Here is a 24,864-nt window from a genome sequence, read left to right as displayed (position 1 = left end):
GAGTTTCCTTGCACAACCTGTACGGATTGAACGAGTTGACACGCCTACCAGTATGAACATTCCTGCTCCTTCAATCCGCATGACGACGAGTTTCAGAATCAATAAATATGTCAAAACAATATGTTAACAATTTCACACTACCAATTACATTTATGCTTCATACACGAAAGCGACCCGTGAAGATCCGGGTTAGAACTGATCTTCAGTAACCCATGCTTGTCGTAAGAGTCGACTAACGGGATCGGGTGGTCAGGCTCGCTGACTTGGTTGACACATGTCATCGTATCCCAAATGCGTAGATCGATGCTCATGCTGTTGATCACTGGATTGTCTGGTCAAGATTCGATTATTTACAGACCGCCGCCATACAGCTTGGATATTGCTGAGTGCGGCGTAATACTAAACTCACTCACTCAAGCACGAAAGGAAGGCTAAATTCGACAACGATCAAGTCAGCTGGTGAACACTGCCATGTATAGATGTCACGTGATCTATGAGGTTATATCGTTTTTTCTTCTCCATACTAACAAAGGTTATTTCCACTCCATTTCACTTCTAATTTGTGTTTGTCGTTCAACGCCACTTTCAGCAATTTTCCAATAATATAACGGCGGCCTGGACCAGACAATCCAATGACTGGCATCATGTATATCGATCTACACATTTTGGACACGATAACAGTGAACCTGACCACCCGATCCCGTTAATCGTCTCTTACGACAGGTATGGGTACAGTTTTACCAGTAACTAAACATGCATCTGAGGTCGTCACTGAAACAGGCCCATTGCTTGGTCCCGTTTTTTCACACACATGTAATGACTTGAGTATACCATACTTGAAGAATGCTTGGCCATGATTCTAGTATATGTGTTAACAGAGTACCGTTTTTATTCTAATACGTGTACGAGCGCTTGTCAATTCTGCAAACTCTCAGACCCGGCGCTTATTGGAGACCCGGCACTTATTTCTTGAAAAGTTGCTTTACCCACGACGCTTATTGAAGGCCGTCACTTATCTGAGGAAATACGGTTTGCGAGTTATCATATGTGCAAAACGTGAACTACATAATGTTACGCCATTTACGACCAAAATCCAGAATGGCCAAGTTGAAGACATCACGTTTCTTGATTGCGTTTTTGGCGTTCCTCTGGTGTTCCCACTTCCTGTCAGCAGAGATGGCTACTCTCTCTGAAAACAGACAAAACATATTTACAAGTTGCAAGCTAGTGTTCTAAATACGCGCACTTCGACCTAGAACGATGACACATTCCAGCTAACGACGACATTACCATAAGCATAACGACAACTGCCGAAGTCTCTGTTACACTATCGAAGAGCTTGGTCTACTTTTACAAAACAGAAGCTACCCCCCTGTTTTACATGGGTACATCAGCCGTCATGCCCCGGAAAAGGATCCGCATAATCTTTGAATTTTCCCGTTGGATTTTTCCTCTCAAACTTCATTGTGATGTCTCCTGATCATTTATAGGTTACATATTTGAGAAGATACTTACCATCCGATTTGCGGCCGACTGATTGTATACTGCAAAAAATGGAGATCGATATGTTCAAAGTGTATTGAGATATATATATTTGAAAATAGAACCTACACTATACACTCTTCCAAAAAAGAAACGCATATGTGATTTGGCGAATATTGGACTCGTGTAGCTGCGGCAAAACCATAAAAATATACTATTTCTTTTCTAAACGCCATCTTTGCGTGATTGTAAACAACTTCAGCGCCAAATTGTAACTTTTTCCCTTGTTGTAGAAGCGTTTGAAGAATTATTCGCCAAACGTATCCAAGAAAACACGCAAAGCAAAATGCGCGTGCAAGTAAGCGCAAATGCATGCGGTATCGATCATTATAAAAAGTCAAACGCTGTGTATAATTTCAGAGCACCTTATCTCGTCTTTGGCATCGTTTCCTGCAGACCAATTCCGCCCATGATCGCCCGAGAAGCGGCCGTTGAAGACTGACTGACTGAGTTTGGTTTTACGCCGCTTTTAGCAATATTCCAGCAACATCACGGCGGGGGACACCAGAAATGGGCTTCACACATTGTACCCATGTGGGGAATCGGACCCGGGTTTTCGGCGTGACGAGCCAACGCTTTAACCACTAGGCTACCCCACCGCCTCTCGGCCGTTGAAGAGTTACCCCCAAGCCCAGGACCCCTACATCCAGGGTGCTCACTTGCGTCATTGTCTTGCCACAGTCGTGGAGAGTTCACAAAGCATCCCTGCTTTGAGAAGAATTTCCGACCAAACTGTCAGAAATCGATTGCGTGAAGTGTGGATTCGACCAAGAAGGCCAGTCGTCGCCCCAGTTCGCGCAATCGCTTGGAGGCGAGTCAGTGATGAATCACGATTTCAGCGTGTTTACCGTCAGAGAAATCAACGTTTTGCCCCTAATTGCATTCGACAGGTCGATAGATTCGGTGGAGAAAGTGTCATGGTGTAGATGCGATATCTAGCACACAAAGATCCGATTTAGTGGTGGTTCAAAGGAATTTGACAGGAAATCGGTACATCAACGAAGTCCTTGCACATCACATGCTTCCGATTATGGACCGACAGAGGGAGCTGTTCGAGCATGACAACGCTACTTCACATACAGCACGCGTCACGGGCCGCTACCTTGTCAATTCAAACGTCAATGTCTTGACATGGCCTTCCCGATCACCAGATCAACGTCAATGTCAAAAAACGCCTCAGCCACTTCCACAACTGGCCATCGCATTGCAGGAAGAATGGGAAGTAATTCAGCAAGCGCGACTTTGTCGACTTATCCACTCTGTGCCGAGGTTGTACCGAGCAGTACTTGCTGCCAATGGTGGCATACAAAGTACTGACCTTGACACCGTCTTGTGGACTCAAGTAAACAGACACATAACAATAAACACTGTTGTTGTGCTGTGCGAACTCTTTGTCTATAGACGTGTGAATTTTCACCGTTTTTACCAATGAAATTACATCAAATAATTGCTTTAAATCTAACGCAATAAATGTTTCTAAAAATGGCTTATGCATTTCTTTTTTTGAAGAGTGTAGTTCTACTGATGACGCTACTCATGTTTACTTTGCTCCAAATCAGCATATATACCCTTATAATATGTTAGATCTGTAGTGAGTGAGTGAGTTTAGTTTTAAGCCGCACTCAGCAATATTCCAGCTATATGGTGGCGGTCTGTAAATACTCGGACCAGGTAATTCAGTGATCAACAGCATGAGTATCGATCTACGCAATTGGGATACGATGACATGTGTCAACCAAGTCAGCGAGCCTGACCACCCGATCCCGTTAGTCGCCTCTTACGACAAGCATGGGTTACTGAAGATCAATTCTAACCCGGATCTTCACGGGTCTGTTAGATCTGTAAGGTTTGACGTAAAACAGCTGTTTTCCTTCAATTGAGTCACACTAGTGTTTCCTTTAGATTCATATTGTCTGTGTATTTTGAAATTTACATTGATGTCTGGATCGATATGATCGAGTCGGGGTACAAAATCTGGAAACTGCTCATCAATCTCGTTCGGTCCCGAAAATGACGCAGAGCGGTAGAGTTTATAACTTGGCGTTGCCCCTGGGCTCATGGTGCTGGCGAAATACGACGTCTGGAAAGGGACATAAATCATATTTTTAAATAAGCGTGTCTCTGTAATATTTAACATTGTAATATGCATGCATTGCCAGAAAAATGGTATTACTTCATCATCATCATCCAGGCAGAGAGGGCAAAACATAAACAAATAGAAAAGAGTGAGCGAGTTTAGTTTTACGTCGCTTTTAGCAATATTTCAGCGATACCACGGCGGAGACACCAGAAATGGCTTCACACATTGTACCCATGTGGGGAATTGAACCAGGATCTGCGGCGTGACGAGAGAATGCTTTAACCCCAAGGCTACCCAACTGCCCCCACTTGACAAGAAAAGGGATGAGCTGTGAGACTGGTCTTAGAACTGTAATATATTGTGACATTATATATATTGATGCTATTCTTTACGTGGGGTGGTGGGGTCGCCTAATGCTTAAAGCGTTCGCTCGTCACGCTGAAGACCCGGGTTCGATTCCCCACATGGATACAATGTGTGAAGCCCCTTTCTGGTGTCTCCTGACATGATATTGCTGGAATATTGCTAAACGTGGCGTTAAACCATACTCACTCACTCACTTTTACGTGACAACACCTTAGTCTAAGTGCCACATGGTTTCGTGGTGACAACATACAGCAAATACGGAGAAAATACATACCTTAGTTTTAAGTAATATGTCATGAAACAAAACAAGTTTCAACATGCTGGCAAATGTCAACAGGATTCCCACCTACCCTGAACGCATTCCTTCCAAATCCTCTGGATGAGAACAGAGAGTCGTAACGCCGGTTCCCCCTGTTTGGCTCCAGCTGGGACTCCCCTGACATGTAGGATCTCACGCTGAAACCGGACACAGTGCTTGATTATAACCGACAATGCGTATGCTTAAATCATATCTAGCTGTTACTTATGATTTACTCGTTTTGTTGTTACTGTTCTGCTTGTGTATGTTGAAATACTCGTATCAATAAAGGGCAAGGAAATATAATGATCCTTTTTTCCACAAAGCATCAACATGATTTACGGAAATAAGAAAACCATTTATAGATCGTCCTTCACAAGTAAGAAATAATCCTTCAGGTATGGGGTAGGACTGAGGTGGCAGGGAGGTTGATGAACGAATTTGAAATTATCTGAAACAAAACCCCACTTCAAGGTTTTAATAAAAAAAAATATGGTTATAACTAGCTGTAGGCTGTAATCTCCCAGTGTTCCAAAGTTGGCCACCAGTACCACCCTGCAGTATATTAATACATCAAAATGCTTGTTAATCCATTTTGGTTTGGAGTTTGCTAATAGCTACCTTTATAAACAGAAGTACAGATTCATCTAAACACAACGTTTATCAATTTTAAGTTTATTTATACATACCTCACCACCATACGACTGACTGACTGAGTTTGGTTTTACGCCGCTTTTAGCAATATTCCAGCAACATCACGGCGGGGACACCAGAAATGGGCTTCACACATTGTACCCATGTGGGGATTCGGGTCTTCGGCGTGACGAGCCAACGTGAACACATTGGCTAAGCCCCACCACCATACGAAGGAGGTGGAGTAGCCTAGTGCGCAGGGGCTTGTAACGCATAACACACACAACACACACACACACACACACAACACACACACACACAGAGAAAAAAGAACCCCAACCCCCGCCCCCAAAAAAAAAACAACAACAAAAAAAAAACAAAACAATGAAATAAAACAAACCCCAAATAACCAAACAAACCCAACAAAAATCAAAGACAAGATCAAAACAAAATATAAACAACAAAGAACACAGGACCTAAACTAAACAAAACAAGCAAGCAAAAAAAAAGAACAACAAAAAAACACAATTAAATCACCACCCACCCACCCACCCCCAAAAAAATTAAAGAGAAAATTAAAGTGATAAACAATAATTAAAAAACAACACAAAATAATAATCAACAACAGAAAAACTAAAAAACAACGACCCAAAAAAAATTCAAAATACAAAATAAAAATATATAGAAATAACAACAAAACAACAACAAACCCCCCCATCAGGTCGATAAATGGCATCAGGAAGTGGGTGACTGACTGACTGAGTTTGATTTTGCCAATTTGTCACACGGCGGGGCCAGAAATGGGCCTTGTACACGGGTTTGTATCAGGACTCCCTGGACTAGTGGGTGAACAAATTTTCCTCTGGAAGATTATCTTTCACACACATACCTGAAATTGTCTTTCGAAGCCTTTCTCCTTTGTCTGTAACACGAGATAGCAAGGCACGTCCCCAGCAGAACCACGACACCGCCCCCGACACCGCCGGATATTGCCAGCACCGTCTCCCATCGGAACTCGGACTCGGAACATCCGTCTCCAGCGTAGTTATACCAATCGTCAGACTCGCACCTTTAAGTAGTTAAAGTGTTTAGAGTTAGCTCCCTTGGAAACTCGAATCACTGATAATCCGTTAAACCGCCATTGATAATTCCCAATAACAATAAATATTTAATTCTGTCCACAATAATTAGCTGCTTGCATACTAAATTTAATTGGTCATAAGTTAGGTGAGAAATCACTGGTGATAGTCAGATTGTTTTCACGTATATTTAATTTCGAACTATCTTGGTGAGAATTACGTTACTTGGGGAACATTGAGATTAGCAATGTGTTAAATTTAGCATTTAGGCTGGTGTGCAGAGTTGCGTCCCTTTAACCTTGTTAGGATCCTATCACTTACTGAAGATTTGGGTCGAAACGTGAAATTTATAAACGCTCTTCACAATTAGTAGGGGAACCTGAACTTTTACTTCGGATAGGAAGTATAAGCGTCAACAAACTTTTCAAAAACAGACATTTTATGAACGCACCACCATTTCTCTTTAATACCACCCCTAAACACCATGCATGGAATGCACGTGCACAACGCAGTAGCCCCATTAACGTGCATGGGGTCTCATTCTTGATTTTGACGGTTTTCAAGAAGGTCGAAAAATCATTGTTGACCGTTAATTTTGACATCTTGCATCACACAGTTGTTAGTGTTTGTGTCCGACGCTTTTTTTGTTTGAAAATGAAAATCGTACACATGCAAATTTCACGTCATACACCAATCATTTTTCAAGAGCGATTACTGTAAAATCAACTATGATCATAAGGAAGTGCAAGTGGTGATGTCCTCTCAAAACATTCATTATTATCATATCAACATTGATTAACTCCGATATATCTCCCAATTTTTCCAATCGTAAATTACAAATGAACTTCCCTACCATTTTTGAAGCGTATTTTATCTACGTCTACGTTTACGGTGTGCTCCCATAAGAACTACAGCTTAAAGCAACACATGTTATGGTCCAGTGCACAGATTGTAGGATTGTAGGTACAAACAAATGGAAGAATGTCCACCTCTGTATTTGTTTCTTTTGTTTTCATGGAACTCCTGGGACTTTTACTGCTTTATGAACAACATTTTCAACTACCTGAGAAGATATGTCTTATATATCTATTACATATTACCTATCGTCACTAACTGCAATGTCATACACATGATGACGACATAGCTTCTACCGCCTATGACTACACTTGGTTTTCATTGTACACATGAAGAGCCGTTGCACGGAGAAATACTTTGTGCAGATATAGCCTGGAGTTTTTATATAGATGTATATATAGTTCATCTATAGATAGGCTTATATATTTAGTGTGATAGTTTAGTGTCACTTTCATCCTCAGCGTTCAGTCTGATCCATGTAGAACTAGTTTAGCCCAGCTTCAAGAAGTAGCCAACTGCATCGAGGTACTGGATTGCAGTCTATTACAAGACTATTTTAACTTAAAAACTCATTCGTTTGTATTTCATCTTTACTCTAATATGTCTTTACTCTAACATACTAAGCTTGGCTTGTTTTTTTCTTCTGTCACATGAATACAAGAACATTCACTTACTACAGCATACCCTTCTCTCTTGTAGTCTACTTTCTGGTTATTAGATTACCTTTACAACAACATAATTACTGGTCTGTAGTTCTTCTGGGAGAGCTGATGGGCTGTGCTCATTACATGCCATGGGGGTGCCTCTACTCAGATAATTAATCCCTAATTAATCCCTGTAGTTAATTTGGGATGTAGTTCAAATGGGATGTAGTTCTTATGGGGTAAACCCGACCGTGAACTAGGGATTTCGGAGATTAACATATATTAGTCGGTCAGTCATCAGTAATAGTTCATTGAAAGGTCATCGAACAAAGAATTACATAAAATTACACTGAAGCAGAAACGTCTGTGACTTGATTTGCAATAAAGACAAATTCCTTTATCCGATTTCATATTTGTCGAACATATAACTGTCGATTTAAACTCAATATCAATCAGAAATATGAAAGTGAAAACAAAATTTCCCAATTATCTATTTCATTTGAACTAAATCTTGTTGACTAAGTGAAACAACGAACTTGCAAACCGGCTCGGCTTTGGCTGTTCCCCTGAGTTGGCAGCTCCCCCTCTGGCCACAGTTCACATCGTCACACAGGTGTACACAGGTGTTGTCTTCACATCGACTCCCCCACGCACACAAATCCCCCTCAGCTTTACACATATCCGCAGCATCGTCTACAACTGTAAGTCAACACAACATTCATATACAATAAACAACAGTTAAACGATGTCAGAGGGGCCTTAATGTTAGTTTGGTATAACGGTAGTTCGATGTGAGTATTTTGAATATAAGATATACTATCCGGGACCTAAAAGTGAATTCGTTATATCCGCCAGTTCGTTATATGCGTTTTCGTTACAAACGTAGTTTATTGTACTAGACACAGAATAATCATAGAAAACTGGCTTTTAAATACACAAAGAAATGTCTTCATTCATGGGCAGCGTTGTGAATTTGTCTTTGTTGGTACTCCATGCATAAGTTCACTGGTGACGTGAAAAATATATATATATATGTTGCTTTCTTTCTGATCTTTTGCTCACAGTTTGGTCCCTCTGATACTAGTATTTATCGATAATCGATCGATACTTAGTTAATCAGTATCGATCTCTATGTTTTATATCGATAACCCGCGCTAAAATGTATTTCATTATCATACAATATGCCCCAGTCCTATATTACATGTTTCATTTATTATGATCTAATTTAAAATTTGATTAAATAAATCAATTAATGAAAACAAATATGCATCTATTTATGAAATGTACAAATGATGTGCCACATACGCCCTTCAGCTTTTGCATTCCACGTTTCACTGTCATTTTTCACGTTGTAATCGTTGGATTTAGCAACGTCATCGCACGCCGTCTGTAGGCCCTGTTCCAACATTTGTTTTTGTGCTACATCATTTACAGCATCGTGGGCCTTTACGGCATCGATTTCGCAGGCCGTAGACACAATGACACTCCCACTTCTGGAACAAAATATCAGTCAGAATTGTAAACAAACTCAAAACTATAGCGAGTGTGTGAGTTTAGTTTTCCGCAGCACTCTCAAAACTATAACACCAACGGTATCTTAATTCGCATATTGTCACTATGGAATCTATAGTATGATTTATATAATATACAATATTAAATATGTATATGAATGCCATTTAAGGTTATATACTTATCTACAAAAAAGAATAAAGTTCAAATTGAATCCAGAACAATCTTAATTTCAGAGCTCAGGCAATCGCAGGTTAAATCATTCTACGCTTGATTTGGGCGCTTTTTCAACCTATTCTCTAGGTTCTAGGAGACAGACTTACTGTATTAAAGCGGTATATAATATTATATGAATAGAAAATAATCGAATTCATTCATCAAGTTTCATACGCTATTGACACCATGGACATGCAAGCAAAGCAAAGTATCCCTCTATTCATCACCATGGACATTCAGTAAACTTATTTTTATAAACTTGCCCATCGAGGACATGGTCATAAAAGCATTCGGTTATTGGCATTACTTATAGCAGGGTAAAAAAGAATGGCGTGGTCCTCGGCAACCCATGGTTGTCGTGGGACCACTAACGGGATCGGGGAGTCAGGCTTGCTGACTAGGTTGTTTCTAGTCTGTCTCACCCTTGAACCACATTATTTTCTCTACTGCCTTGCCCTCACTGCAATGCTAATCCCTAAATGAAGCAAGTAGAGATTTCCTCAGCTCTTGAATCTCTCAACTCACTGGGGCTACTTTTCAATTTAAATGGGTTTGTTTGTTACAATCAAAATTATATATATTGAGAGACTAAGCGTTAGTCGCATGTCAATTGGAACGGCGGTCATTTTATATGCTTGCATAGACTTTTTTGGATATATTTGTTTCGGAGTCTGTTTGACAGACAAAGTTCCTATTGTAGCTGAAACAAAACTATCTAATTATTAATTATTTGCTTACCTGATATCAATGATGTTTATACCATGGAATCCCAGCACTCCGCTGAATGAGTTATTCAACTGTCGAGTGAGGAAACAAGTAAGGAAATAAGTGAGCGAGTGAGAAAACAAGTGAGTGAGTGAGGAAACAAGTGAGTGAGTGAGGAAGCAAGTGAGTGAGGAACTAAGTGAGCGAGTGAGGAAACAAGACTTAGTGAGTGAGTGCGTGAGTGAGGCATCGCTGAAAGTATTTTCGGTATATCATAGTGCGGTAGCTTGTTTCGAGGGGTAAACCCCCAGCAACACGGGTAGACATTTACCACTCACCCAGTAAAACCAGAATAATATAGGATTCGAACCAACATACATTGATTTGCTGCGATATTGCCCACTCGGTCTTCCTCGAATAATTTTAAAATAAGAATCACAAAAACAATTATCATAGAATAGGGAGAAAACAAACTGTTTTCGGTATGGTTACATTGAACCGGGGTACTCTACACTGAAGTTCAATTTTTAAAGTGTTGTCCACGAAACTTGAAACAAATCGGGCTATGTTTTACAAAGGCAAAATTATTTGAGTCTTTCAATTGTATTTAGATGATATGACACATAAGGGAGAGAAATCGATAGATGCCCGTCTTTTTTTATAAGGAACAGAGTCGGAGTATATAATTATTCCTTCATTAGGTGAATGAAAGCTAGGAATAAGTTTATATTTGTACATGAAGCGAAACAAACGTATCAAGATGGTGAAAACTTTACAATTGATTGATTGGTTGTTGTTTAACGTCGCCATTCTTTAACGCCGCACTCAGCAATATTCCAGCTATGTGGCGGCGGTCTGTAAATAATCGAGTTCGGACCAGACAATCGAGTGATCAACATCATGAACATCGATCTACGCAATTGTGAACCGATGACATGTGTCAACCAAGTCAGCGAGCCTGACCACCCGTTACTCGCCTTTTATGACCAGCATGGGTTACTGAAGACCAATTCTAACCCGGATCTTCAAGGGTCAGTACTGATATATAATAGCAATTTCATCCCCATGGTTCGCCAAAAGAAGTAGTTGGCGTCTATCCCGTCATGCTAACAAAGACCTTGTCATCCATAACATTTTCTCCCGTATTATTATTGAATATGGCGCATTTAACCCCTGACCCAGAGACAACTTACTAACAACAAGTTTTATTGTTGTTTCGTAAAGTGCGACTGGCGATGATGAATTATTTGTAGTACCTACCAGGATCGTGAAATTTTCTCTGTCATTTTTTTCGAAGTCTGCCACTGACATGTCTTGAATTGTAAAATCGACTTCGAAAACGAACACCGCACCGTCTGTAATTTAAATACATTATAATTAACAAGAGATACGTTTCGTTTTGATTTATACCTTATTTTACTGACATTAGATATCAAACTGGTTGAGTTTAAAGGCTGTGCAACTTAAAACGACCTTTTGTTAAATATATATTCAACGGAAAAGCGAAACTATTTATTAAACATTACAAATTAAATCTGCGTAGATATACTTACATCTACTCAGATGATACTTACATCGGGGTGGACGATACAACAAAGTAGACGATATTTACAACTACTCAGATAATACCTACATCTACGTAGAAGATACTTACATCTACTCAGAAGATACTTACATCTACGGAGATAATACTTACATCTACGTAGAAGATACTTACATCTACGGAGATAATACTTACATCTACGTAGAAGATACTTACATCTACGGAGATAATACTTACATCTACGGAGATAATACTTACATCTACGTAGAAGATACTTACATCTACGGAGATAATACTTACATCTACGGAGATAATACTTACATCTACGGAGATAATACTTACATCTACGTAGAAGATACTTACATCTACGGAGATAATACTTACATCTACTCAGAAGATACTTACATCTACTCAGAAGATACTTACATCTACATACATAACACTTACGCCGACGTAGATAATACCCACATTTACGCAGAAGAAACTTAGATCTACATAAATGATGCTTACATCTACGTAGATAATACTAACATCTACTTAGGCGTAACTTGCATCTAAGTGGAAGATACCTACATCTAAGTAGATAATACTAACATCTACGTAGACGTAACTTGCATCTAAGTGGAAGATACCTACATCTAAGTAGATAATACTAACATCTACTTAGACGTAACTTGCATCTAAGTGGAAGATACCTACATCTAAGTAGATAATACTAACATCTACTTAGACGTAACTTGCATCTAAGTGGAAGATACCTACATCTAAGTAGATAATACTTACATCGACGGAGAAGTAACTTACACCGACGTTGATAATACGCACATTCATGCTTACATATATTAGTTGATGAAAAGAGCTTTGCAATGATGCATACATTGATGTATTGTAACCAGTGTGACAAAAGTTATTACCAATATAAAAATTTAAAGAGCTGACCCGAAAACTTCAAAATATGATACAAAACCCATTAAAATTCATACAATACTTGAATTTGAAGATATTTTCACTTTGGAAATTGTCAATTCAGTGTTCGGTTTTAAGAGGTATCATATCGTAAGTGACTTTAAAATGGAAGTATGTAGAAATAATATTCATGTTTTAATCCTAAGATGTTTTACCTATAAAAAGTATCCAGTCAGTAGTGAATCAGAGTACACCAGAAATAACAATAGTATACACAGAATGTATATATTGTACTTGCACATGACTGTCAGTGATAGATATAGTAACTCATTTTACCTAGTTACTGTCAGTATTTGTGCATCCCTCCTTCGCATTGGCAGAGGACCGTACATCGTACACCAGCACTGTTGTTGCATTTACACCTTCCCACACAGCCCTTTGCAACCGCAGTGTAGGAGGATAGAACATGCTGCTGGAAGCATCACTGAGGGTGGTCCATAGAGGTTGCCAGTTATGGCTGTCGTCTTTCTGCTAACCCAAATCACTGGAAGTCAGGGATTTCCTGGTAAGCAATGGTTGCCTGCTCCCCAAAAGAAACTCGTCTGCAGAATAGATCGTGTCACATGTTGAAACAACGCAGCGTGAGTAGGCAGGAGTTTTGCCAATGACCTGCTTCCAGTAGTGAAAAGGCGATGCCGTGCTTCATTTACGCGCCCTACTCCACAACTTCTCTGCTGCACATCAGTACAACAAATCTTTCAATCTGTTGAATGTGTCTCGACTCAGTCACGAAGTGTTCAGGATCCTGTGTGAGAGCCACTAGTGTGTCTGTCAGGTCAGGTAGACTTGTCCAGGTTGTCCATGCAGTCTTCTTTCCACATCCAAGAATATGTGAAGTTATGTCACAGACAGTAAGACTGTGGAAGAGGGGTAATGCCAAGGACTTTGATAGACCAAGATGAGAGTACATATCATGGATTGGGATGTATTTGCACTTTTACCAGTTCCAAATCCGATCCAGAGCTCTGTTAGGCCTAAGGTCTCAAAGACCCTTATTGCCAAAATCACAACATCGCTGTCAACAGTGCGAACATAGGCTGATGTGTGGCCATGCTCTGCAGCATATCGGAGATGTAGGATGATTCTTGTGTCAGCCCTCGGTATGGTTGCATGGCTGTAGTGTACCCAGGTCACACTGTCGGTTTGAAAGCACATTTTTCACAGTGGGTACTCAGGAGGAGCTTTCCATCCATATCCGTTTTGGAGATCTGACTGCTGATGAATGAAAGGAATTCCCTTTTGTTCTCCCTCATTCTTGAGGAAACCACTGTTCCATTCATGTTTTGGTATCAGGGTGCTGCCATCACCAACTCTTGTTCTTGAACCAATCCCAGGCCTTTAAAATTATTACTCTCTGGGTAGTTATCCCATACCGCATCAATCCGTTGGGCTCCATTCTTCATCTGGGCCTCAAGATATGGAATGACTTGAAGGGACACATAGTCAGAGAATGGTTTTGCTACTGTTGAGCGCAGCATGTGTATGCTGCCATATCCAAAACCACGTCTGTTGCTAGTTTTGGAGCAGTTGTACGGCCAGCTGGTGCCTTGATACAGTCCAGTATGTCTGACTTTGCTCCAAATCTCAATGACCCTCTCTCAACTAGGCTTGGTGGTTCCTTTTGATTTTCATACATGAAAAAGTCGGCCAAGTCTGCATCTGGGCGGGACTGCAAAGAAAGGAAGAGCTGTGTCACCAATATCATGTTTTGTTTCTGAATACCAACATCCTTAGGTTCTTTTCTCCTTGGGTCAGGTCGATTTGCAAAGGACAGCATGTTATTTTTTTGATTGGATCTGTTACAGGCACAGATATCTTCACCAGTCTCTCTTGGACATAATCTGCATGCAGGGCTTTGCCAGCTTCAGAGATTTGTAACAGACTGTTCACGACGGACGGCTCCATGACAGTTTGGGTATCCAGAGCAACAAGTGTACATGTCTTTTTGAAATTTGACTTGTAAATGATGTCCTTCCTCATGATGAGCTGTTGCCTGGGGTGAAAGGTCATGTGTTGATTCAAACTCCTTTACCATCTGCACACAGTCTGATCCTGCAAGCATATAAAGGGTAAGTGCTTCAGGATTCTCATTATAAAGACCCTGGAGGGACTGTTCATGGGCTTGGTCCTTGGCCGTAAGACTGAACTTCTTGGATGATTTCTGAACGACATTGCCCTTCATAAATTCATCATGTATCTCAGGGTGATTCTTGCTAAGTTCAACCATGTCACGTACATATACTGGAAGCCAACGTGCATAGTTTGTGTGGTCCAATGCATGAAACCAACCACAAAGTTCGCCACATGATTGTACATAAAGTAGGGAAGTCTCCTTCCCCAAGGACCTCACAAAACGAGCCATGAGCAGTTCTAGTTCAGTGATAGTAGACCAGTATTTGAACTGTGGAAAAACTTTGAGAACGTTGATCCCACATGTTGAAGGATTCCGGTGGACCCATGACACCCTTGCAATATTCAGAGTATGCATTCTGCTTGAGGATATTCAGCGATATGAGGGAAACCTGGTGGGCATATCTTGTGCGCTTGATGTGATGCTCATGGAGGGTTGACTTAGCTCGAACAGATGTGGAGGATCTCTGCTTGAGTTAGTACTGTTGCCCACCCTGAATCACGTAGCAGCTTCCCTATCATTAGATGCATCTTGTCTTCGATGTGCAATGCACCCATCATAGAAACAAGCTTGTCTCTCCGTGAGCATCTGGGAACTGCCATTGGAGGAGTTTTATAATGGCATATAGTGGCTGATCTGCTCCAAGTACTGTGGTCTGGTCCGGGTTTAAGAACCCGCACAGACAAATCCATAGCATGTTTCATAGAAGATGCAGATGCTGCTTTATCCGAGAAGAAAGAATATATACCAATCTCTGCTGGAGGTTTCACAGATCTGTCACTTGCAAGAGACGAGTTGTACCTTACCCAGGTGATGATGTCACCCTCTTCTACTGGACCCTTGTTCAATACCACTGAGACGAGTGTAAGCCATGCCTGATCCTTATCCATTGAATCTTCTACAAGGTGACTTGGTCGGACTTGGTTTGTAGTAGACTTTGGAGCATAGACATCTGTCTCAGAGAGTTCTACTGGTTGTTGAATCGTATAAAAGTCCGGTAACTTTGGAAGGGTTGTGTCTATTGGATCCTGTTTTATCGGAGCATGCTTTACATAAATCGATAAGAAACTATAAAAAACATGTTCTTAGAAAAAGAAAGAGGATATATTTTGTATTTCTTCGTTTGTTTATTGACATTTTGATGTTTTTGGTCCACCCTCTAGATCTTAATTTTCATCTAACTTCTTTAATATCATTCACACAAAGTTTATTTATATATCCCTGTAAAGCTCTTTTTATTGTCTTTCATTTGATATACAACATGATTATGTACAATTTATGACAATTTTATGACTAAAATTTGTATTAAATCGGGGTGGCGGCCATTTTGTTTTTTTGTCCAATATGGTTGCCACAGGGGCCGCCATCTTGGCGCCCGTCAGAAATAAGCTTAGTATGTCTTAAGCTACCTCTGTGCCAAATTTGGTGCTTTTGGAAGAATCTGAACCAAAATATCCCTATGCCCCCTGACATATATGTAAGATACATACATCTACATATTTTCTTACTGAACTTACTGAACTCATTTCAAATAGTCAAAATATCAGTGTTAAAATGAAAATAAGAAACCTCAACTACACTCATTAAACAAAACCTGGATAGTTACTTTACTGACATCGTTTAGATATCACCCCAATAAACTGACACCGTTTAGATATCACCCCAATAAACTGACACCGTTTAGATATCACCCCAGTAAAGACAAAGATCAAGGGAAATCGACTCCCGACTTTATTTTTCACGAGCAAACGATTTTATAAACCCACAATATATATATACACACACACATATATATACATGTATATATATATATATATATATACATACATATATATATATGTATATATATATATATATATATATACATGTACATGTATATATATATATATATATATATATATATATATATATATATATATATATATATATATACATGTATATAACATTGTTTGAAACTCCTGAAAAACCAGGAAGCCCACAGGGTTGATAACTGAAACATGTTGCAGGCCCTGTTAACATGTAACCAGCCCTGTATTAAAAATAGGAAACTGAGATAAGGTGTTAAAATAATGCAAATAATTATTAATGAATTACTTGTAGTGAAGTAAACTTTAACATGTGCAAAAGCAAATTTAACGGCGGACAATGTTGCTCACGGAAGAATTACAACATTGTTCATTGGCTGAAAGCATTCTTTAGACCAATCACATTTAGTGTTAGATAAATGGGTAGACTGATCTGTGGAAGTTGTGGGTTGATTGATTGATACAGACGTCGTCTAGCTACCACAATTGTAAATTATTTTCGAAATATTTCCCATAGTCAATGACATGGTCAAATATATACCCTTGCAAAATGTATTGGCCCACAGGGCTGGCTATAAAATAAAGCTGTAACCCCGCCATGTAACTAGAAAGCAGCGGGCCGCCGGGCAGACGCTATTTCATACACTGATATAACCTCTCTCAGCTGGATTTCTTGTGGACTGAATTCAAGTCCTGGTTAACGGGAGTCCGCATTAAAGAGGTTATTACAGAAAATAGGAAACATAAAATATTGGGAAAGATGAAAATATATCCTTAACGAAATTTTTAATAAAATGTAGTATTGACAAAAATCCGGATTAATCAGAGTCCGGTTTCGATAGATTTCAGTGCGACAGGTTGGGACAATAAAGGTGAGTAATAAATCAATAAAACTGGGCGCTTTTAGATTTGTCCTCATCTTAATCACGACAGGGCTATAACAAACACACCCAGAGACGTGACGAGTTTCATGTGTGAGTGAAATGTGTGGTTAGTGTGAAATATTTCTGTGTTTGTGAAACATTAAACTGTCTCTTACCTATACGAGGCACCTCTGTAGGATAAGTATCTGTGAATAATATAGTTTTGTTTTGACAACAGACACACATAACACTATATTAGCGTCACTAAAATCAATAATACTGCATTTTGCATCTGGTCTTTTATGCAACATCGATAAAAGCATACATTTCTGAAAAGCAGTCTCAGCAAAGAAATGTGAAGGAAATGAAAAAATTCAGCATTCTAACACGAAATTTACAGTAAGTTTTTTTAAAACGTTCTTACATGTATTCCTTTCGATATTTTAATACAAAACCAGACCGTGTTAACGTTTGAGAAGAGCCCGGGCCTTCGGCGTGACCCCACCGCCCATCGATTCCTGTTAGAAGCAATGCTTGTCGTAAGATGCATGTCATCGTATTTGAATCACTTGCCCATGATGGGAATCACAAGATTGTCTGGTCCGGAATCGGTTATTTACAGTATGACGTCGTATAGCTGGAGTATTGCTAAATCCGACGTTAAACAAACAAACAAAACTTTCAAGATATTTATATGATATCATCAGCTTGAACGTTCATCAAAGTTAGCTCATGACGTCACATTTCCCCTAACCTAATACAATGATGAGGATCAGGAATCCATACTTACCCCCCGACGCCTCGACTTCCGTGTCCCTCCTCTCCCGGGAGGGGTGGGTCAGTGACAGCGTACAGAAACTCCTTTGCCAGGTCCAGTTCATCATCCTCTGTTTCAGCTGTCAAAGATGAACATTCCTTGGGTCAGGAAGACGTCGCAGTACACATTGCAACCAACTCACTCACCCACTCACTCTAAGAGAAACGCATAGGTGATTTTGTGAATATTGGGCTGCGGCAAAAACAATACAAATATTCTATTTCTTTCCAAAACGTCATCTTTATGTCACGAGGGGCAGTGGGGTAGCCTAGTGGTTAAAGCGTTGGCTCGTCACGCTGAAGACCCGGGTTCGAATCCCCACATGGGTACAATGTGTGAAGCCCATTTCTGGTGTCCCCCGCCGTGATGTTGCTGAAATATTGCTAAAAGCGGCGTAAAACCAAACTCAGTCAGTCAGTCAGTCTTTATGTCACTGTAACGCGGCAATTCTAATTTTCCCCTTTTTGAGATAGTAGATTTTCAATTACTATTGATACAGAGGCGTTGGGGTAGCCTAGTGGTTACACCGTTCTCCGAAGACTCAGGTTCGATTCCCCATATGGGTACAATGTTTGAAGCCAATTTCTGGTGTTCCCAGACGTGATATTACTGGAATATTGCCAAATGCGGCGTAAAATTAAACTCACTCACTGCTGATCCAACTGATTGAAAAGGAGTTACAAAAATTACACATTACGGGAATCAAACCCGGCTTTATGGCGTGACGAGCAAACGCTGTACTTTTAGGTAAGTGTATTCAGAATAAGTTTTAAAATATGTTTATTTTGTTTTTTTCAAAGCCTTTAAGATCAGAGTCGTGTTATTTTTACGATTTCAACAATATGGAATTGACCTTTATCAACCCATGTTTTTCGTCAAATGCGACTTAGCGTATCGAGCGGAAAGGCTCACTGATTTGATGAATGTCATTCTGTACCAACTGTGTAGGCCGATGGATTGTCTGTTCCAGGTCCATTTATCTAAAGGCCGTTCTCATAAAGCTAAAATATGGCTGAGTATGATGTTAAAACAAACAGACAAACTGAAGCAAAAATACCAAAATACACATTTGAGAAATCAAAACCTGGTTTATGGTGTGACGTGAGAAATGCTATTGTTTAATTTTAGAACCAATTGTAAATAAAAAAGATATTAAAATCTGTGCCAGATACTGCCACAAGGTTGAAGACAGACATTACACAGCGACAAGCAGGTGCGTAACAAGCCAATAGCCAATTGTAAGGGACCGTTCATAATTTATGATGTGTTTTTGAGAAGCATGTACAATGTGAATGACACCCCCTAAAATTTATGTACAAAGTAAGTGAACCCACCTGCATGTCATGTACAAAATTGATGACCCCCTACCTCTCGAGAACAAAATGGGTGAGCCCCTCAAAATCATCATCACACACACACACACACACGCACGCACGCACAGACGCACGCACGCACGCACGCACGCACACACACACACACACACACACACCTACCTAGCCATAAGTTATGAACGGTCTCTAAGCCCCATAGGTTGGACCTAAAAGCCTGCAAAATGACTACAGAATGGAGTAACGCATGTTTACTGAACATGGTGACTGTATTGGTAATGCTAGTTCTCAAAGAATATTGTAGTCAATATGATTCATAGAGGGATTACCATTTTTTAAATTGTTCTGATAACTTGCTTGTAGGTATTTTTGGCAAGAAATAGAAAAAAATGTTTTCCAAAAGTCATGTGTAAGCCCGGGCGTTTTTATAATGGTAGCTACGCCCCAGACAAGACAAGCTAGCCTTATACCCCATTACCGCGTCGATACCCGCTGACATTTCGGAAACTTCATATAAACGCTGACACAGCTGTTCCCCATAAAATGACCCTATCAGCTGCTGCAATCGCAGGGAGAGTTGCTGGGTTTTACAGTTACCGTTTTCGTTGACTATGTCCTGAGACTCCTCGAATCTGACCATCCCCTGTGGTGCTACGAGAGAGATGCAGATGAGAACAGTGGCAAATGCGATCATTGTCTGCCTCTGAAACAGACGTGGAACCTGTCTGAGAATTGAACAGATATCAACGACCATTCGCACCATCGCTACACTACAAATAAACTTTCAAAACTAATGGGAACAATGTGTGAAGCCCATTTCTGGTGTCCTCCGTCGTGATATTACTGGAATGTTGCTTAAAGCGGCGAAAACCATACTCACTCACGCTAAAAATAAAGAGAAGCGCATAGGTGATTTTGAGAATATTGGGATGTGGCAAAACAATACAATAGACTATTTCTTTCCAAACGTCATCTTTGTGTCACTAACGCGGCAATTCTAACTTTTCGCTTGTTTTAGAAGCGTTTGAAGAAATATTCGCCAAAACGTCACCAAGGAAACATGTAAAGCAAAATGCACGTGCAAAACATCTGGCAAACGTTGTGTTTAATTTTGTCATTCGTCTTTTGCCTGCAAAAGAGGAAATCGTCATGCCACGACTGAGTGCCGCTAATCGAAACATCGTCATAGGCCGCCTTGAAGCTGGGGAGTCGCAGTCTGCAGTTGCCCGACATTTCAACGTTCATAAAAGCACCATATCTCGCCTTTGGCAGCGTTTCCTGCAGACCAATTCCGCCCAAGATCGTCCGAGAAGCGGCCGTCCAAGAGTTACCACCCAAGCCCATGACCGCTACATCCGGGGTGCTCACTTGCGTCATCGTCTTGCAAACAGCCGTGGACTGCACAACGCATCCCTGGTTTGAGAAGAATTTCCGACCAAACTGTCAGGAATCGATTGCCTGAAGTGGGGATTCGACCAAAAAGGCCAGTATTCACCCCTGTTTTGAGAAACTTCCATCGTTGCAATCGCTTGCGGTGGTGTCGTAAACCGTAATTGCATTCGACAGGTCACAGAAGATTCGGTGGCGACAGTGTGATGGTGTGGTGTTCGATATCCAGTACACAAAGATCTGATTTAGTGGTAGCTCAAAGGAATTTGACAGCAGATCGGTACATCAACGAAGTCCTTGCACGTCACATGCTTCCGATTATGGACCGACAGAGGGAGCTGTTCCAGCACATACAGCACGCGCTACGGGCCGCTACCTTGCCAATTCTAACGTCAATGTCTTGAAATGGCTTCCCGATCACCACATCTAAATCCGATAGAACACCTATGGGATGAACTCGACCGACGTGTACGTCAACGTAAAAACACGCCTCGGACACTTCCACAACTGGCCATCGCATTGCAGGAAGAGAGGGGAAGAATTCCGCAAGTGCGACTTCGTCGACGTGCCCAGTCTGTCCGAGCCGGTTCCAAGCAGTAATTGCTGCTAATGGTGGCCATACAAAGTACTGACTATGAAATAAATATTGTTCAGGAAGTAGGAACAACTACGTTAATCGTGTAAGCCTTTGGGGTGAGGTGATAGAGAATGTTTTTGTAACAACAAAATATACTGAATATTAGTTCGACTAAATTTGTTTTTGTGTTTTTAATTCAATTGCTCTCGGCAATGTTTAAGCTATATGACGTAGAGGGTACTACTTTAATTACATTCAATGTACTGGGAATATTCTGTTATCAAAATTAAATGTCAAAATGACAAAATGAAGTCTTTAATTTGAAACTGGTACACATCGCTCCATTCCTGTAAAGGTAATGGAGCGAGCAGACAATGGAATGACGTCACAAATGTAATTTTAACGCGGTCTGTAAATACCTGAGTCTGGACTGACATCGTGAGCTTCGATCTAAGCACTTGAGATACGATGACATGTATCACACAGTTGTTATAAAGAAATGTGTATATTAAGCAACTCCTTTACACTTTGTACCTGAAATGGACCTGTGTATATGTGCAGACTTCGCCTCGTCGCTGAAATATTGGTGATGCGACGTAAAACGGTTTACTCACTAATGAGACTTCGTGTGCACGATAACCTTTCCCTGGGAAGTAATTTCCTTCCTAAACAAATCAAGTGAAACTTGTTTCCAAGGACACTATTTCCACTGGCAGCTTCTGATGCAATCCGTGAAGATCCGGGTTAGAATTGGTCTTCAGCAGCCCATGCTTGTCGTTAGAGGCGACTAACATGTCATCGTATTCAATTGTGTAGATCGATGGTCATGCTGTTGATCACTGGATTAAAACTAAACTCACTCACTCACTTATTGATGCATGTTGTTGTCTGACTGCACCTTCGAATAACCGTTTTTCATTTGTTTCATTTCAGCCAATTATCAAACATAGGGGTATAATATTTTGCCCAGCAGTGTATTACACCTGGACTACACAGAGTGATATTGACGCATGGCGCTAAAAAGACACTCGAGATTCGGTAACGTCAGAGAATTCGCCAGTCTGTAGGTAATATATGTTACACACTGTGCTTATTGTGTTTATGCAGAGATGTATCACGCATAGTGACAGTTGATTTTACTTTGTTTACATTGTGTTAACGAGTTACCTTTATGTACACGCGAGATGTCTGTAAATGGTGGAGGATTTTCAACTGATACAAACCAAATATAGACAGATGGTATGACAGATGACACCTGTCTAATAAGACGATGTCTTTGTTTATTATTCCCAAAGCAAACTGAATATGAGCTGTATCATAAGGATCTCTTTGTAAATTCCCATCCGTTATCCGAACAGAAAAAGTGATTTTTCATCGCCATCGCTGCTTTAATCTTGTCACAGCAGTTCGGATATGTCAAGAAGGTTTCTCTTAAAAAAGACGTTACGTCAAAAAGTACTTATGTTTTGGTGAAATTGGGTTTAACGTCGTGCTTGAGAATATTTCGCTCATATGACGACGTGCATGCGTGTGTATGTGTATGTGCGGCTGCTTGTACTAGCCCAGACTGAAGCTGGTTTTATAGTGCTAGCCCACTGAGATACCATGCCGCAGTAAAGCATGAATACCCCACTCAGACACATTATACTGACTCCGAGCCGACCAGTCCTTGTTGTACCCATTAATGCCGAGCGCCAGACAGGGACCAACAAGTACCATATTTTAACGTCTTTTAGTAAGACGCGGTTGGGGATCGAACCCGCGACCTTCCGCTCTCCGGGCGGACGCTCTAACCACTACACCACGGAGGCTGTCCTTTACGTCAGTAGTGATATGGACGTGGCATTTGTACTTCCTTTTTTATCCTGATAGGAATAATCGTTCAGCGTTATTGATTATAGTTTAATTATTTGACCAAATACTCCCAGATTATATTTTGGACTCAGACTTTGAGTGGTGTATCCCTTTTCGCCCAAAGTCACTGATCATTGCAAGAACCTTTATGAATCAGCTTCGAACAGAGACATATACTAAAGAGATATATTAAGTGCCTGATAAGGGTTTGATCAGTGGCCAGTCCCTCTGAAACAGAACGAGCTGATATTTCTCCACTGCTGAAGTTTCTCAGATAAGGGAATACTCTCTTCCGGGAAACGATTATTGAACTACCAATATAGCGTCGCCCAGTCATTCGTTGTTTGGTGATTGCCTTATCGAATGGCAAGGGGTTATCGTACAATTGCCTGCTCAAATCTAAGGCGTGGCTTTTGGAGTTGTCCCTTATCGTGAGGTACTGGATCACACCCCAAACGTTTGCCAAGTTCACAAGTGTCACAGATTTCTGCTTAATGTACTGGCCTATCAAAAAGAACAATGCATATTAAGTCTTTCTTTTTTTTGATGATCTCGACGGCAACAAACAATCAGAATTACGTAAATCCTTTCATGTGATATTAACAACTTATCAGTGAATCCTCGTATGCTGCATATATGTGTGAGCGTACGAAAGAACATTTTTATGTTTTACCTTTTGAATATGCCACTTTTAAATCAGTCAACATTGTCTGTTTAACTCTGTCTTGACGTGATTTGAAAAGAGAATGAAGAACCTACCGTGTCCTTGTGTTGGGTTACAATACAAATGTCACTACTTTCCTCATCAAGATTACATCCACGAGTAACGCCGAGTGTGGTAATCTATAGGTTAGGCAAGCTGTGCATATGCTACTTGGCGATTCGGTATTGCGGATTTGCCTTTTATAGTAGACGTAAATAAACTATCAGACTGCTTTTCAACGATTGGTCATTCTTGAAACAAGATTTATTGGTTGCAGTTGGATTGTTAAACAGGGGTGTGTCATATGTGTCATAACATGTGTGAGATTGGAAAATAAATCCTTTGAAATATCTCAGACTTAAAGGCACTATTTCACACCACACTCCTCTAAAAATAAATAATGCATTTCTCTCAATAATACTAACTATCAGCCCCTCAGGGAAGCTACCATATAATTCATTAAAAAAATACGTATTTAGATCACAATATTATATTAAAAAGTTCGAATGAATGAATGCAACGTTGCATTAAATCGACTCTCGCGCCCGCTTACGACCGAACATTATTTCAAGCGAAACCCATAGCGTTGTGCCCCTTGGAGCGCTGTTTACGAATAATTCCTTTGGAGACAGAACTCAGTCCTATAAAAGACATAAACGCAACACTGATGTAAACCAGTTCGGCAAAAAACAGTTTCAGACAACACCGCGTGCAGCAGTTTTTCGATTTACGGGGCAGTTGTTTCCATTCCATAAAAGGCAAGTGCACTCTGTTTGGAAGCTTTCGCCTCGAACAGTTTCAGTTATCGATTTCAAGCAAGTCGTGAGGAATAAGTCTTTTATTGCATCAATAGGAAGCTAAAGCGCATATGTTCCACTATTTATAATATACTAGCCACATAAAGAAACTGTGCATTGTCAAAATGTTATCCCAGTTGATAAGTACGATAACAATGTCAAAG

The 24,864-nt window shown here is 40.4% G+C and overlaps 1 protein-coding gene across 1 annotated transcript; it reads right to left on the bottom strand.

Moving 5' to 3' along the window:
* Positions 1 to 307: 307 nt before the first annotated feature.
* Positions 308 to 24,068, bottom strand: LOC124288571. Its single transcript, XM_046725126.1, has 13 exons — positions 23,960 to 24,068; positions 19,978 to 20,083; positions 18,026 to 18,131; positions 17,412 to 17,441; positions 11,188 to 11,282; positions 9,961 to 10,019; positions 8,803 to 8,990; positions 8,034 to 8,196; positions 5,809 to 5,988; positions 4,339 to 4,444; positions 3,476 to 3,622; positions 1,516 to 1,544; positions 308 to 1,189 (listed from the first exon to the last, which is right to left on the bottom strand). Coding segments are annotated over exons 3-13 (1,092 nt in total). The 5' UTR covers positions 18,120 to 18,131; positions 19,978 to 20,083; positions 23,960 to 24,068; the 3' UTR covers positions 308 to 1,188.
* Between the last annotated feature and the right edge of the window lie 796 nt (positions 24,069 to 24,864).

This window comes from Haliotis rubra, unplaced genomic scaffold, assembly GCF_003918875.1.
Source record: "Haliotis rubra isolate DU_JTF1 unplaced genomic scaffold, ASM391887v1 Scf42, whole genome shotgun sequence".
Lineage (NCBI taxonomy): Eukaryota > Metazoa > Mollusca > Gastropoda > Lepetellida > Haliotidae > Haliotis > Haliotis rubra.
The sequence above is the reverse complement of the archived record's forward strand: the minus strand, read 5'-3'. Positions and strand labels throughout refer to the sequence as shown.

Coding starts and splice junctions, on each gene's coding strand:
- LOC124288571 (XM_046725126.1), bottom strand. CDS start 18,119: ATGATGAACTGGACCTGGCAAAGGAGTTTCTGTACGCTGTCACTGACC. Junction 11,283..17,411: donor TACAGAGGTGCCTCGTATAG/GTAAGAGACAGT, acceptor TTTAAATTACAG/ACGGTGCGGTGTTCGTTTTC. Junction 5,989..8,033: donor AAAGCCGAGCCGGTTTGCAA/GTTCGTTGTTTC, acceptor AACTACTTAAAG/GTGCGAGTCTGACGATTGGT.